At 40.1% G+C, this 17482-nt stretch overlaps 1 protein-coding gene and 1 long non-coding RNA gene across 3 annotated transcripts in view; one reads left to right on the forward strand and one right to left on the reverse strand.

The window, feature by feature from the left end:
- Nucleotides 1–8388: 8388 nt before the first annotated feature.
- hmx1 (H6 family homeobox 1) lies at nt 8389–11796 on the reverse strand. The gene is made up of 2 exons (XM_073041863.1): nt 11299–11796; nt 8389–10301 (listed from the first exon to the last, which is right to left on the reverse strand). The coding sequence occupies exons 1-2, from the start codon at nt 11591–11593 to the stop codon at nt 9691–9693; spliced, it is 906 nt and encodes a 301-aa protein (XP_072897964.1). The 5' UTR covers nt 11594–11796; the 3' UTR covers nt 8389–9690.
- LOC140725939 (uncharacterized) overlaps nt 10234–17482 on the forward strand; it is a 92599-nt gene continuing 85350 nt past the window's right edge. Inside the window, exons 1-2 of one of the 2 annotated variants that reach the window (XR_012098534.1) lie at nt 10234–10331; nt 14706–14788. This is a non-coding gene — a long non-coding RNA (uncharacterized lncRNA). Of the gene's footprint in view, nt 10332–12476; nt 12582–14705; nt 14789–17482 lie in introns of those variants that run through there. The other variant, XR_012098535.1, reaches the window with a different exon arrangement.

A 17482-nucleotide genomic window follows, 5' to 3' on the forward strand; every position in this document is an offset into this window, starting at 1 on the left:
CACATTGGTATTTTCCCCTCACTTTCGTCAAGCTTCGTCGATTCAGTATGACTAAACACAAAGTTCCCGGTAAGGGGGTGCAATAGACGGTGTGTTCTTATGGAAGGTGGATGGCTTCCCTCTGCAGCAGCCGTGCCGCGGATGTTTCCTATCTTCGCCACTGACACCGTACTCCGCGCTCCACCATTTTCAGATCCGTGTCCAAGTGAATCTATTAGAATATTTTTTAAAATCCTTTAGTTTAATTACAACACATAATGCATTTAAGCACCTATCATATTACTCACAGACATATTGTGTAGTGCAATGAAACTCGGTGTCTTCTTTAAAGCCTCAATATATTCACGACTGTATCCAGAAGGTACTTTTGAGCGACATAGTGTGCTGCCTTTGTCATTCACTAGAGAAAAGGGAGGAATAAGTTGGCATACAATTAAACTAAAATAGAATACGTTTTAAAGGGAATTGAATATATCCAAAGTTTAATTTCATGCGATATAGTGCAGCTCTTAGTCCAAAAACATTAGAACGATTGGTATGTCAAATAAGGGAGCTTTCTCCGTTCATAACATACAAATAACGATTTTATTAAGCATTAGAAACAGAATTAGGTTTAATATCACCGACACATGTGAAATGTGTCGTTATGCGGTAGCAGTACATTGTAATACACAATAATAAAAATCTGTAAATTACAGAAGGAAATATATATACACACAAACACACACACACACAGTCACTCACATGTGTGGGTGAATGTGTGTGAGTGTGTGTTAAACGAGTACTGCAGAAAAAAATAGTGAGGTAGTGTTCATGGGTGCGATGTCCCTTCTGAAATCGGATGGCAGAGGGAAAGCTGTTCCTGAATCGTTGAGTGCATGCCTTCATGCTGCGATTAGCTCAAAATACTGTATCTTTGAAAACAGACATCAGAATCTCAAGTCGTTATTCTAACAACCGAAAAGCATATCGGCATCATCGTTCCACGCTAATATTTTTGAAACGTTTTTTGTCCTACCTGTTAATAATGTGTTCTGTAAATATCAACCTTTTTCAATCATTTGCAAAGTTCAATCTACTTAGGGAGTATCGCGTCAGATATTTTACAATATGCTATATATTATTCACGAATTGTCCGTTGCCATTTTCAGTTGTCCGTTTATTTTATGTTTTATTTGTACCTGCACGCATATGCGTGTCCGTGTCCAGTGTGATAACAAATTGGAATAGGAACATATACCGGTTTAAGATAACAGAGGAGAAAAATTAAGGCAAACAGAATTATTTATATTTGGAATAAATTTGTAATTCGCTGTCTCAGAGACAGACGGTTATTTCCCACGCTACCAACCCCTTCTGTCACATTGAGGTCGGCAGATTCGAGCCGAACTTGGATAAGGTGATGGTGCAGCTGGGTGCCCGTAAGACACAGAATTGAAACTGCACAAATTCATTGTACAATTAATCTCAAATTGTCAGCCTGCGCTGAATTTGAACTTAATCGCCTCGTATATTCCGAATATTAATAAATTGAAGAATACGCTTTAAAATACATCATTTTAAAACCAGCTGAACAGGAGGAGCTGTTACAAGGCCCGATTCAATATCATTTGCCTGAGTGCATTTTTTAGTTTTGAAACTACGTATTGATTTGTAGGTGTTAAAACGAACACTTTTCGTGCATTGTGATGTCATAGGTTAGTCAGATTTGTGAGTAAAGTCATAGAATATTCATTGACTTATTGGCCTGACTATGGCGGAATCCCCCATAGAAGGCACCACCGGTAAATTGATGCCGAAAATCGAGAACCAATATGTCTTGCATTTAACACAAGACCTAAAATTATCCTGATCATCTTAAATTCTCATGGATTTTCAAATCCTCGCATCAAAACTGAAATAAAGAAACATTAATACAACAAAAATTTAGTTTTAAAAAGTGATTCACTTGAGGAAAAGGGTATCAAAGCTGGTTCAATTGTTATCTTAAATTTGAGAAAATTAAAATCGTTTTGCTTGGAGAGAAAAAGAAATACAAAATCATAAAGGAAATTTTGAATTATTACCGCGACTTTCAAATCGAGCATTTTAGAAGCATACAGGGGATCCAGGTGTTATGGCTGTGCTGGTTACGGAACTTCGCACTTACAGTATAGCGTTCACAAATCATTACCGAAAATAAAATAAGATACATCAAGTTCACTCGTATTGAATTTATGTGGGGGGGGGGGGGGTAGTAAATAAAATAGCACATTTTCAGCCTGCGTTTCTTAGCGCATGCGCGCGTTCAGTAACTTGTCCGTTTTCTAAAAAAGCAACTCCTTGTAACGCGGGGTATTTAAAATGCAGTCGTTTTGGGCTGTTTATCCAAAGGTATTAAGAAAAATGGATTAAAGACGGTTATCGGGTTAGGTCACAGATCACCCATGACTTCATCGACTGAGATATGGCTTATTCCTCGTCGTATGGTTTTGCGTCATCTCGATCTCTGTAGCTTATTCTAGCCTCCAACAATATAAATTGAGTTAACAAATAACAAGCTTTCTAACTTACACTCTTGACTGGCAGTAGTGATTTTAGCTTCAAAGGTCTGGGGTTCCGTGTGTGTGTGTGTGTGTGTGTCTGTGTGTGTGTGTGTGTGTGTGTGTGTGTGTGTGTGTGTGTGTGTCTGTGTGTGTGTGTGTGTGTGTGTGTGTGTGTGTGTGTGTGTGTGTGTGTGTGCGCGCGCGCGCGCGCCCTCTCTCCTCTCCCTCTCCTCTCTCTCTCTCTCTCTCTCTCTCTCTCTCTCTCTCTCTCTCTCTCTCTCTCTCTCTCTCTCTCTCTCTCTCTCTCTCTCTCTCTCTCTCTCTCTCTCTCTCCATCTCTCTCTCCAACTCTCTCCTCCGCCATTCCATCAAGGCTAATTTATTATCCCTCTCAATCCCGTTCTCCTGCCTTCACCTTCTCCCCGTATCGTTTGGGGCACTGATTAATCAAGAATCTATTAAGCTCCGCTTTAAATATACCCAATGACATGGCCTCCACGCCAGTCTGTCGCAATGAGTTCCCCCTAGCTTTGCTACCCCGGCTAAAGAAATTTTTTACCGTCTCTGTTCTAAAGGGACATCTTTCTATTCTGAGGTTGTACCCTCGGGTCCTGGACTCCCACAAATTAGGAAACATCCTCTCCACGTCCACTCTATCTAGTCCTTTCCATAATCGATAGTCTCAGTGAGATCCCACTCATTATTTTAAACTCCGGCGAGCACAGGCCGACCCATTAAAGGCTCCTTCTACGTTAACTCTTTCATTCCCGGAACCATTATCCTGAACTTCCTTTGCACCTCTTCAATGCCAGCACGTATTTCTGAGATAAAGCGCCCATAACTGCTTACAATAATCCAAGTGTTGTCTGGCCAATGCCTTATAAAGGCTCAGAAGTACAGCCTTGCGTATATATTTTAGTCCTCTCGAAATGAATGTCCATTTGCTTTCCTTACTATCGAATGAATGAGCAAGTTAACCCCCCACCCCAAGTCTCTGCACTTCTGATTTGTGGCAAGCAAGGCGCAAACATCTATTGACTGTTCGCCATTACCAAGCATGCTGAGCAAAATTGTGTACAATTCTTAATTTAGTAGATCTTTTGGTTCCTGTCAATGTGAATTTGTGTAACTCGGAAAATAGCAGTAAAAAATTTGATCACATGACGTGAACAATATGCTTTACTAAGTAGATTTTCATTCCTTTGCAAAATTGCATTTGATGTTCTCCATTTCCTCGCCGCAATAAACACTTCCGGTATTTTAATAAATGTTGCCAATTTGGAGCGGACTAAGTGTGTTAAGTATTCTGGACGTTTATTTAATTCTGTATTCAGCTTCATGACTTCTAATTTACGTTGTTAACATCTTCGTTTTAGTCGACAGGAAACCAAACTTTGCTCACAGCAATAGCTGACATTATAGATTCAAGATGTAGTGTTTCACAATTGCTCGATGAAGCAAATATTGCAATGGAAAACCAATCGCTGCATCCTTGCCATTAGGGCGAAGGGTTTCCATAAATCGCCGATGTTCATTTAGTCCCATTATTCTAAAGATACTGAATAAGGAAAGGACTGGCAACATTCTTCCGTCCTTTGTGATGGATTCCAGGAAGTGATAATTTTTGGAGATACCACAATGAAGCCAGTCTTTTAAATGCTTTACTGCCTTTACTTGATGCAGTTTCTATACCGATGGTACAATGAAAATGGTAGAAACCTGAAATTAGTTGTTGTACGTATGTTTCTGACATGGAACATGATAGAGGTGTACAAGATATTAAGAGGAATAAATAGAGTGGACAGCCAGTGCCTCTTCCCCAGGGCACCACTGCTCAGTACAAGAGGACATGGCTTTAAGGTAAGGGGTGGGAAGTTCAAGGGGGATATTAGAGGAAGGTTTTTTTACTGGTTGGTGCATGGAATGCACTGCTTGAGTCAGTGGTGGAGGCAAATACACTAGTGAAATTTAAGAGGCTACTAGACAGGTATATGGAGGGATTTAAGGCGGGGGGGGTTATATGGGAGGCAGGGTTTGAGGGTCAGCACAACATTGTGGGCCGAAGGGCCTGTACTGTACTGTACTGTACTATTCTATGTTCTATGAAAACCCAACGAATTGTATTCACTTAACTGCAGTAAATTTAAGCGCAGAAACCAGGCATGTACCCCAGCTGGTCTAAACCAGGGTTTGTACTCCGCATCGGGGACAATATTACTTGCACTTTCCTTCTTGCTTTCGCTCTCATCAGCTTCCTTCGCAAACATGCCAGCTTCTCTTCACATAGATTCCTTCAACCTAATCAAACATGTTCCCGAATAATTGCACAACTTGGCTCCGTCTAGCAGTTGAAAGGACATAAAGTATAATGCAGGTTTCGCGTGAAAGGAATCCAAGGGAGGGAGAAGTGGCCCCACTAGCCGTGCTGATGTCTACAGCTTCAACAACCTGAATTCTGTGCTGATCTCTGGTGCGGCCTGTGACCATGTGGGTTTCCTCGTACTCCCGAAGGGGTCCAGGCTGAGAGGTTAATTGTCCACTGTAAATATCTCCAACTATATAGGTTATTCGTTGCTGACACGAGAGGATAGGGGTTGGGAGAGGTGAGCGGTATGTGGGGGGAGGGGAATTAGTTTACGTTGGCGTTTGAAGGTCGGCGCACTCATGAACCGGATGGCCTATTGGTGTGGAGTATGACCGACTCTCCTAGAATACACGGCGCAGGTGTGCAGTGAAACCGCCTTAGACCCAAACAAGGAAGGACTAAAGACCTTTTATAGGAAAAAGTATATATTTCAATTGACAAACGTTAGAATATTTCTTGGCATATTCAAGGAATTATTTTTCGGTCGATATAACTTCTTTCGTATATTCGGGGCTCCTATCTGTGTCTCGTAACCAATACAGCGCTTTTTGAAATGTTATTGATTTGCTATGGGAAAATACAGCAACCAGACTGCGAGTGGCAAGATTTTTACAAACATCAATGAAATAATGCCCGGTCATCCAATTTAGTTGTTTTTGCTGAGGCACCAGGAGAACAGTCTCGCTACCAATAATGTCAATGGATTTGTGTTTTTGCTTTTGCATGAATGACAGGTGCACTTCATTTAAGGTCAGATCCAGAAGACCGCAGGTGGACAGTGCCGCGATTCCTCGGTCGTGCACAGAAGTCTCAGTCTTTCCTTGTGTTGGGGTCTCTGGAGTGGGACCTGAAATTACCACCTTGTAGTTCAAATGTGAGAATCCAATTCCCGAACTATGGCTCAGGAAAGCAAAAGGAAACTAACAGGAAACAGTGTAAAAGCAACTCGTAGGAGATCGAGCACCAGAAGTCGTTTGCAAAGAATGGAGCTGTGCAGTTCCACAAAGACCAGAATTTGAATTCAATTTCAGGCATACAAAGTACTGGAAGAACTAACTCGTCAAGTCAGGCACCAACTGTGGAGGAAAATAATTGTCGACTTTTCAGGCCTAGACCTTTCATTAGGACTGGGAAGGGAGAGGGTTGGGGCAAGAGTCAGAATAAGGTGGGAGGAGGATAGGGCGTACAAACTGGCATGATTGTACAAGTTTGTGAGGCTAGATGAGGGAGAATGTGTGTGGGTATGGGCGAGCTGGAAGTGAATAGATGGAAGAGGGAAATGGCTTGAAAAGGGGAAATCTAATAGGAGAGGACAGTGGACCATGGAAGAAAATAGAAGAAGGAGTTGAACTAAAGGGAGGTGATGAACAGATGAGGAGGTGAGAAGGGAAAAGGGGGAAACCAGAATGAGGAATGGGAAAAGTTAGAAGAAAGAAGGGGGGTGATTACCGATCTGGAGGATCTCTTGTGTTCAAATTCAAGTAAGACCTCTTTGAGTACCTAATCGGAATTAAACCGCAATCTTATCTTTATTTTCTTCATGGTCAAATCTCGTTTTCATTCATCTGCATTTTGGAAGTGATGCAGAGAAGGGGGTAGCGTTAACATGGTGCTCGAATATGAACTTTGCTTTGCTTGTTTGATATTTAATATTTTGTTGTAAGAACATAAACACATGGATTGTAGCTGAATATCAGTAAGTCACTTGTTCTAATCCTAATGTTTGGGCCATTCAGCTGAAGACATTATAATTGACTCCCAAGGCTAACTTTCATCAAGTGCATATAATTGTGCATGAACTTGGCTAATCGGTATTATGTCAGTTAAATTATTGTTTGTACGGAGGTGAAAATAGTATATTTGGTTACACATTGCAAGCTAGACAAAATGTATAAACACATCTTATAAATCAATAATTTCAGACGTTTATACGACTGATCTTCCTAACTGCTGTGTAGATCAGCCAGCCACCTTGTATGCATTGCAGAACTTGAGTGTAACTTAGAGTACAGTTATAAATCATTGTAAATAAAAGTTCCCGGTTCATTCTCTGTTCGCCCTGGTTAGTCTTACACCAGATATGTTTTATGTTCATATCATTATGGCTTTAAACAAGGCAGACCAGTTGAACTGTAATTATTTTCAATTTCAATACAAAATAGTTATGCATTTTATGAACTGTTGCTAATAATCTTTTACTTGAAATTGTAGACTATGGTGGAGAGAGAGTGAGAGTGAGAGAGAGACCCTTTTATAATTTAATAATGTGTCTTATTTGTCAGCCATGACGAAGACACCTTGCTTCTTCTGCACAAAGAGAGTATCTAGTCTGTCGTTTTCTACCAATTTGGTGTTTGTTTTAAATTATATCTTGTCTTTGATTTCCCTATCTTCATTACTAATATTGTAACTCAAAAAAGCTTGCGTCCGGACCTTATTCATTTGGCAAATAATGGGTTCTGGTTGCATGTTAAACCCTTGTGCCTCTTGATTACCAAGTTTAGGGTCCCTGCTGGACTGCTATAACTTTACGACAGGAATCAGCAATCCTTTCCGTTCACTCCTCTGCAAATAGTCAACCTGCAATTCATCAATCGCATGCTGGAAAACGAACTATCGTTCCATCTGTGTACGCAGTATCATCCATTTACATCAAGTCTCGTATCTGTAGGCGACCCATATTCGACCTATGTAAATTAACACATTTTATCCTGGATAATTCCAAATGCAGATAAACATTTCTAGCTTACTGTAGAATCTTATTAAGATCAAACTTCGTATAAGTCAAACGGAGCAAATATCGAAAGCTATGTTTTTTTGCTATGTCATAATTTCATAATGGGGTTGGTGACCTAAAATTCGTTTGGTGTTGCTTAGTTGAAGATGTGAAGTTTTGAGATGATTTATCAAATATTATCGTTCTTCCTATATATTCAACAGCCAATTATGTTTTAGATGTCAAACATACACTGGAGGACTGGGTCGCTTAAAGGATCTTTGTCAAAATAGCCTAGTATTCGAAATAAAAAGTGTCAGTGTCACGGAATCATTATCTTTATATTTCCTGGGGTGTTTCAATTACCAGAAATGTTAAATCTCAACCACTTGTATTTAGGCTCCATATGGGTTATTGATATAATTCAAACATTATAACAATAAGTTAATTGCCATGAGAAATTTTTGTGTCCAACATAATTTCGATTCCAAGGTTAAAGTCGTGCAAACATCACAATTAATGGGGTGACTAGTAGTAGTTTAATGTCTCAGATGCAGCGAATTGTCGGTATATTAATGGCATTTTTGAAGAGTGGTAGTCCATTTTGGTCGAAACGCACGGAATCTCCGTCCGTCATCTGGGGTAGGATGGAAATTAAGTGGGAAGCCATTTAGCTTAATGTGCTTATTTCAGAAATCTTACGTAATTGCAAAAGCTCCCATAAAGTCGCTTCTATAAGTTAAAAATAAAAAGTGCCGAACAAGAAACAGCTTTCAAAAATCGAAAATTATTCGGTTTATTGTAATTCCAACAATTATTGACCACTATAAATAAAGGAAACTATAAATCAATTGCAGCTGATATCGTGTATTACGTCATGCTTCGATGTTGTTCATTGAAAATACCTCTATCGATTGATAACTATGTATTTTGTATAAAAACTCGTCTTGTGTTACATTTTCACAATAAACCCTGAAACAGAATCTCCTGACTTTTTGTGACAGTTTCCCCTGTTAGTCTTCAATATATAGCAGCATAGATGCATCTAACTGAGAATATGCTGTTACAGATAAATGAATTGGCAAAAAAAAGGCGTTAATATCTTCAGACTCAAGTGCAAAGTGCAGGTTCCGCGGAGGAATACTTAACGTCAAGAATGTTAGGCGTCGTCGAAATTTGGCATTGGTCAGAAATTATTTTAAGGACGTGTCTAAAAGTAAGATTATTTGTTGATTGCATTATATGAGGAGAAATATTTATTAAGTCTTGAAGAGAGAATAATAACTCATGCGGAAATTTCCAAATTAATGCTACATCTAAATCTAAAGAATTAACCTAAAATTACAATGCAAAATAAAACGAAAGAAAATAGTTCCAGAATGCACGTCGGAATTTGGTACGGCGATGAGTTTGTTCTCTAGCAAACCATATTTTAAATTTACTGATAAAAAATAAAGCACAATTATACTATGATTCAAATGCAGCATTGCTTGGGTTTTACAGGAGTTAGCCAGAGTTAATTGCAATAATTCTATACTTTGATAATGCAAGGATTGTTCGCTACAAGGGGTTAAAAAGAATAAAATCAACAAGAGTTCCCAGTAATTAATGATTATATAGGTCCTAAAATCCCATTGAGTACTTTGAACTTGCACTGCTGTCCTCTCGTGCTCATTCTACTGAGACCTATGAGAATAAAATATCTAACGTTTTCTCACAGTAACATATTGAGTATGCAAGTTAAATGTTGTCGAAGTTGCATATAAAGTTTAGGGTATGGGTGCACGTGTATGTGTTGCCTTCCGTGGCTATGGTGGAATATTTCGCCATCGAAACAGTGAGTGCAGTGACCACAGTGTGGCCGTTACTCAGGCTGTAAAAGAAAGCAATTTTCCTCTTCCGTTCTGCAGTAATAGCACCTCAAAGTAACTTATTGCACATCTGTACCAATAAAAAAATGAAGCAAAGCAAAAAGCTGGAATTGGAGACGTGTTTTTGCTAAATATCCTTTTTTTCTGTTTCATAGGACTGTTACTTTAACGGTGTTACTTTTACTGTACGGTGTTCCGATTGAATGGTCATTTCTAAACAAGTCCACTCATCTGTGATCGTAGAAAAGGCAAAGAAGAAGAGAATGCTGTGAGCGGGTAATTTACAGAGCTGGAGAAGCTCACCAGAGGAGGGGACACTTGCGGTAGACTGAAGTTTAAGGCGCCAGGTGATGAGTTTTCATGATATAAGATGGGAACTCTCACAATTCTCTGTGCACTATGAGAAAGATTGACTGCTTCCAGATCTGCGGCCAACTGGCGTTTCCACTTGTTTCTCCGATTTTGGAACCAGATTTTGACCTGAGTCTCGGTCAGGTGAAGAGAAGCGGCCAGGCCCGCCCTCTCGGAACTGCTTAGATAACGTTTCATGTCAAAAGTGGACTCCAGCTGGAAAACTTGACTCCTGCTGAAGACAGTGCGCGTTTTCTTTTTGCGACCGGATTTCTGATCAGCATCCGCCTGGTTTCTTGCAGCCTCGTTGCTCTCCGCCTCTGACCTCTTCCCCTCCCTGGGGTCGCCCCTCTCTTGGTTACAAGTTTCCTTGTGGCTGTCTCCTTTGTCCAGTACCGGCGGGGAGTCCAGATCACTGGTTGTGAGAGAAAAACACTGTTCTTCCTCGGAACTTGGACATCCGCGTTTCGAACCTGTGGGACAAATGGAGGTAGCAATTACATGTAAGCTCCCGTGTGCATTGCGTCCTAGTTTAAAAACGCATCTACAATATTTTTATTCTCTAGTTTTGTGTAGAGTAACCTCTTCCATGGAAATCTGAATGTCATCGTACATGTTCTCCTGAAGGTTACATAAGCTTTTCTATTAGTCCCTTCAAAAGCATGGCTCTAGTATAATTTGCGGTTTACACGCCTTCGGAGAAATGCACAGAAACTCCTTTATTTCCTCCCACATTCCTTCGAACTATTATGTCTAGCTAGTGGAGTATCCACTAATCGGCGTCTGTCTTATTATGGGCTTTATGTAAAATAAGTTAAAATGTGATTTGTAGATTGGTAACGTTAATACATTAAGGCTGAAGAGTGCAGAGCACCTAAAATGAACCGGCAGATTAAAATACACAAACATCGAAAGAGCAGTGTTCTTCAATGTCGTTTTACTGAGGGCTCTGACTGTGTTCGCTCAGTAAATCCGCACAGATTTCCAGCAACGTTTAAACCGTAGCGTTAAATACCCGTATAAATGGCAAAGTGCTTAATTATTGACTTTGGGCAACGATTTTGACTTTTAAGCCACACCACGTTAATGTTGGATTCTATCAAGTTGTCTCATTTTTAAGGTAATTGGTCTGACTTTTGGCCGCTGTGTTTTATTTGATTACCTCTGATCAACAAATCGGCAGACCAGTCATTAAGGACAGAGTCCCCGCTCCTGTTACCCTGTCTTTTGTTAGGGATATTGTACTAAAGGTGAAATGTACGGGTTCCGCGGAACAAACTGGTTTACGGCCTCCGGCCTTTAACTATTTATCGGCGCATTCGGCCTGGCCTTTGAACGGCAAAAAAACGTAAAGCCTTCTGATTTCTGTCAGGGGCTCAGTCGTGGCTTGTGAACGGCTACAGTGTTAGCGGAAGGGCCGCTGTTCACAACGGGCTGTTAATGACGGCCACAATAAAAGGATGAACTTACTGTCTGGACTGGGACATCTCGGCTGTGCTTGTCTGTACCACTGTAAGGTATTTCCCCTGAGTGGATAGGTCTGCGCACAGAAGTCCTGACCGGATATCTGACAGCAGCCTTGGATGCAATGGTTGCCAGCCGTTCCGTTGTGGAAACAGTTTGGTCTGGATACGACTTCTTCCGCGTTCTCCACCATTTTCTCCGACTGCTTTCCTTTTCCATTATTTCTCAGCAGATTCTCTATAAAAAATGAAGACACCTTGGCCGGCGGCGTATTCCGAGCTTCCGTCACTTTATCCGGCATGGTATCCGTGAAGGTGAATGGAGGTGCTCGGGACCAAGTAATCGCCCTTTGTTTTTGGTTAGATAACAGGGACGGACGTTTCTTCTGGCTGGAAGCTGATTCTCCGAAAGAACATAGCAAACCGCGCCTAAGAGCAACACCGACCAAACTGCTCTCCCTCCGAAAAGCATAAGCACGAACACATCGCTCGTTCGGCGCCAGTCAGTGAGGAGAAAGAGGAAGGGGGAGGGGGGAGGTTTTGAATGGTAATGATGAAATTAAAATGTCAGGCGAGTTAAATGCTTAACATGCAAAGAATATACCACGGATTGGACGGGCACAATGGCAAATAGGATTACTCAAGAAAATAAGGGAATTGCTTGCAATGATTTCATTGCTCTGTTTCGCACCGTGTGCCCGAGGCCACGGGGGCTTGTCAGTCAGGAGCTTTATTTAGGTCAATTAGGAAACAAATCACAAATCAGAATGCGGATCTAGGTCTGGCATTCCACATAGTGAGAAAAAGAGTGAGGTAGGGAGGGGGGAGCTTCTGCTGGCCCGATACCATTTCCAATTGGGTAACACTGGGAATAACTTCCTGTTAGTTCCCCAACACCCCTCCTCCATTCTTTCTCCCCATTTCCCCCCAAGACCAATGCGCCTCCCCCTTCTTCCTCGCCCCCCCTCCCCCCCTCTCTCTCTCTTTCTCTCTCTCTCTCTCACACACACACACACACACACACACACACACACACACACACACACACACACACACACACACACAATTAAGCAAAAATGGTTAATTGTAACATGGCAGTTATAAGCGGAAAGCTGAGTGCTTTCGCAGTTTTGTTTTGCCATCCTTGGCATTTGATTTTGTGTGACCATGGCAAACTTTATCATTCAATTCTGAGAGGAAAAGTAAGACGTTATTTGACTGAATTCACTGAAGTTGTCTCTGGGCCAAAACTGGACAGTTTTACGAAATGACCATTCATTTACAGAGTCGGTTAGTAATTATTACTTTCGATTTAGCAAAAGTTTTTTTTAATCTAGTCAAAATCTTCATTATTCCGGTAAAATTAAATGTGATTTTGCACTCTGCCCGCCGGCGAAACTGAGGTTCTTTCTTTTGGAGCCACGGTTGCGTTAAAAAAATGTTGAATGAAGCGTATCCACATTGTCTGTTCAGCAGCGCCATCCAATTTAAAACATATGCAGAATAATTTACTGAGGAATAATTGCGCATTCTTGCATAAAGTAAGTTGAACTTGACTGTACATTTACCGTTAAGTCGCCTTTTACTGCGCATTTTATCGAGTAATCGGTTTTAAACTCTCGCATTGTTGTTCCCTTGCAGTTTTAAGCCTGATCATGTTCGGTTCAAAGGGCGGCTAGTTACTTCAAATGTCAGCTTAACTCGGCGTCCTTGTGGATTTTAGTTTTGTATTCATCCAGCTTCATTATAATTCAATATATGGCGCTGATTCTAAGAATCAGGCACGAATATATACGCATATAGGTTAGTGCCTCTTGGGTCAAATTTTAATGGGTTTTAAATGCTGATACATCGAAATGGAATAGTGTTTGCGGGAAAATAATATGTAAAATGGTTGCAACAAATTAACATTACTGTAGTTGTGTTACCTGTTTTTCTGTGTTTTGTTTTCTTATTGTACATCTGAATTGACAGCTTCGCTAGTTGCATAATACTGAGAACCGAAACTCTTGCATAAAAACATTGGGTTTAAATATAAATCATATGAATACGTTCACGTGAGTAATTGCTTAACTATATGAGGAACCCCTGACAGCAAGATCTATGGATTGAAGTTGCATAAATCATGAATTGGGAACGTGAAGAATCATCGCTGTACTTTTGCCATATCACACTATATAGGATAACCATTTTATTTCAAAGTCTAGCTGCACGTGTTTAAAACGGCATGTAATGATAAAAACTGAGTTGCTTGCCTTATTGGGGGCAATGTTAAATTGCTTATAACCACGTAGAAATTGCAAACGTATTTTTCCTTTATTATTAAGATGACTGTTAAAGAAGTTCAAATGTTGTGCGTGTTTACGGTTGTACGATATGTACGGTTTCTATATTGCATTGTATTCGTTTTAACTTACAGTGTGTCTACGATCGGGAAAAAAAAGAGAAATTGGATTCAGATAAAGGAATGAAAAGATAGATTTCCAACTTTCTTAGACATTCCTGATCTGTAGAAAATTTGAAGCGTGACGTCGCCGTCACCTCTTCCCGGGTATAATTAGTAAATACAGATGCGAGCTAAATACGAAATATGATACTTCAACTTAACGGGGGGAAATATTTATAGCATCTCTAAAATATGTTAATTACTACATGCGTGTGTTTTCATATCTTGTTTATGCAAAACAAATTTACTTGGCATAACCGAAACAAGGTTTCCAGATTGTGAAATGAAAGAGAAAATCCGATTGCTCGAACATACGGTCACTGTAATATTAAACCTAGATGCAGCCAATCAGTTGAAAACGGAATCCTTTTGATCAATACACTGATGGTACCTGGAGACAGTCATCCTCCAACTGGGTAATGTCTTCACGTTTCCGAAATGTCGCGGAGAAGAAACTTACATTTTGTCATCACAGCAAAATTACAGTAGCGTAGAAGCGAAAGAAAACCCATAGAATAAATGTTAGTTTGAACATTGGCAATTAAAACCTTGCCTGTTCTTCAACATCACCGTTTAAATATATCCTCTCCACCATCACCTTACAGTGGAATCAACAATTACATAGCATGGTAGGAACTGGAATTGGTTAAATTATGAGGAATATTAACTTCTCAATGGTGGCATTTAGAATATGTGTTACTGGCGGGTTTGGGCACTTTTTTCTAACGTCATTAATTGAGTACATAGTCTCTGCCTTCGGCACAAAATAAAACTTAACCATATAAACCCCCTCCCGCCCCCGTGTGCAATGCCCAGCATTATGATGCTTCAGCCGAAAGGTAACCATTTAGCAGGGGAGTTGAGAAATATTCTGTACGAAATATATATTAGCCAATCTTTGAGTGATATTTTAAGAGTATTTTTATATAGTGTTAAAACAATGATGCATTTCGCTTCCTTTATTTTAGGTTGAATAACTGGTGCCAATAGGAGCCGATAATCTGGTGGAAGCGATTCTATTTCTCCGTCCATTCAAATTTGGACCTCCCAGGTAAAAACACGTCTGTACATTTCTGCTTCTGGCAATCTGAGCAATAATCGAAATGGCAGCCACCACGCATGATTAACCAAAAGGAAATATATGACAAACTTTCCAATTATAACTTCGCCAATGCTATTTAAATTGCAATTAAACTAATAGCCTAATTTAGCAATAAATTTTATTTGGGGCACATATTGTAGGGATCAATTAGTCATAGAGTCATAGAGAGATACGGCACGGAAACGAGCCTATCGAAGGGCCGTAGGGTGTGCAAAATATAACAGAGCAGAACTAGTGGATGATCAACCATCCATTACTTCTGGTGTTGTTATATTTTATACACCCATCTCGTCATTCTACGAAATATGTAGAAATGCTTTCGAACCCAGCCTTTTATTTGCTGACTCAGTAACGTCCATGAGGTTTTTTCCTGAAAATCCCGGAGCTCTTCCACTAACCCGAGTGTATAATCCTGTAATTTGCTCCAACTTGTACATCATATACGTGGTGATAAGCAATGTAATTGGCATGGCACTATCTGCTTCTAGTCCTCACATCCCTAATTCAATTCCCCATAGTATATTGGTATCCACTTCTAGGCTTGTTCTTTCAAAATAAAACCGAAAATAAATTCGAAGAATAATATTCAGAATTTTTTTTTCCTTAATTTGAATATTAAAACAAAATTATTTTACTCTTTGCCTACATTTGTGTCGTTTAAATTGCTTTCAGGAACTGCCACTGTTTTCTTTCTCTGCTGTGCAGAAAATAATAGAACAACGAGTATGACGTTTCATTCCACTTTAATCGAAAATTATATTGATGTATTAGTTGTTTCACTAGAGATCGGATCAAATTTTATTCTGTGGCAAATTTAGTAATGGCCCATGGACTGAACGGAATCGTTTCTTATTCATTCAAGTTTATACCCAAAGATCCATATTTCTTAAGATCCGGAAATCAAAACACAAGAGGTACTTCAGAGGCTGGAAATCTTGGGCAACACACACACAATGCAGGAGGGACGCGACAAGCCAGGCAGCATCTATGGAGGGGAATAAACAGTGAATGTTTCAGACTGAGACCTTTCAAAAGGATATGCTGCCTGATTTGCTGAGTTTTTCCAGCACTTTGTGTGTGTTTGTTAAGAGTCGAAGCTTACCTTTGTATTTATGTTGATTCCCACCAACTACGGATGAACGCTATCAATTGGTCGTTTTATTTTAGTCGTCCTAACCATACAGAATAAGTAATCTCCATTTAATCGTTTGTTTTAAAGTGTGGCGAAATTCAGCACTTCCCTTTACAGAGTTAAGTGCGGCAGGGGTGTATGGCTTCGAAAACGGTCTAATAACTGTGCATTAATTTAAATTGTATTCCTTTCCAGAGTTGGTAAAATTACTCAGTATTAAGTACATTTACTTTTATTTGAGTCAATACCAATGCAGTGACACTCCAGTCGTTGCCTTGGACTCAAGTATAGATCCAGTTATCTTACCTGATGCCCTTCCCGCCACACCACATCCAATCTTTTAAAATCTTCTGTGTGTCAATTTTACTGTTCTTGTGACACGTGAAAATCTTTATCTCAAAAAGTGAGGGGGTTTGTGTACCGGGCTTGTAATGTTCAACTGCTTGCACCCATATAAAAGACCCACCATTTAAAACCAAAATCGAATTGTTTAATCACATTGTCTATACCTGAATGATCATCATGTGAATGTTCTCTTCTGAGAGGAAATGTTTCTGTCAATTCCTCGCATCAGTTACCTTCACTTATCACGTGGAAGGCACTGTTCGTCCTGTATGTATTCTAGCTCCATCTGTCACCTTAAATAACTTTAGCCATCCAGCAACGGGTGTCATTTCATTTCCCGTCCAGCCAGAGCATGTCTGCTACTAAATGAAACATTCTTTTTCACACACCTGGGCTATCGCTGGCTCCAACAAGGTAAGAATTACAGCGTTTTCAATTCGCCAACATATTTTCACGACAATACGGGAATACTTTTTCCCCTTTTGGCACTTAGCCAATTAAATACCTCTTTTTGAAAAGCAGGATTGAAGTGTGTCCCCTCCGCTCTTTCAGTCGGTGTATTCAGATCCACAGTATATCTGCAAGGGCGACAGCAATAAGAATCATTGGCTCCTACCACATTCTTTCTGCTTCTTCATTGTGGAAACTACTATTTCTTTCCCAATTCCTGCACGTGGCACTCCTTTCACAGAATGTATCTCGGGCCTTTGAGTTTCAGTAGAGCTATGACCTAAGGACGGGAATTTTTAAAAAGGTGCTCCTACAACACATAAAATCTTGTAACTCAAAGCTGTTGTTTGGCTTGGTAAGGTTTAATAATAAAAGATGGGTGTAGCTGCCATGGTATTGCGATTGTCCGTAATTAGTAGACAGTTTTAAAGCTACTGTCATAATCGCGAATTCGGAAACGATGGTATCTTTAATGAAATTTTGGAATTCGGCAGAGAGAAAATTCAGCCCCTTGTCTGGGAAGAGGATCTGGCAGGGAATCGTAGAGGTACTAATCAGGAACAGTGGGGCCACTCTTCTTTCTGCCACAGGGTATCTTCTCAGTCACCTCCACAGAGGTGTCCCATTGTAGACAGAAATGTCAAGGGTAACGCATCATCGATGCTGAACACGGCCATTTTTAATCATAAAACTCGATGTCAATCAAGAGGAAATGA

The sequence above is a fragment of the Hemitrygon akajei genome, chromosome 4 (assembly GCF_048418815.1).
Source record: "Hemitrygon akajei chromosome 4, sHemAka1.3, whole genome shotgun sequence".
Taxonomy (NCBI): domain Eukaryota; kingdom Metazoa; phylum Chordata; class Chondrichthyes; order Myliobatiformes; family Dasyatidae; genus Hemitrygon; species Hemitrygon akajei.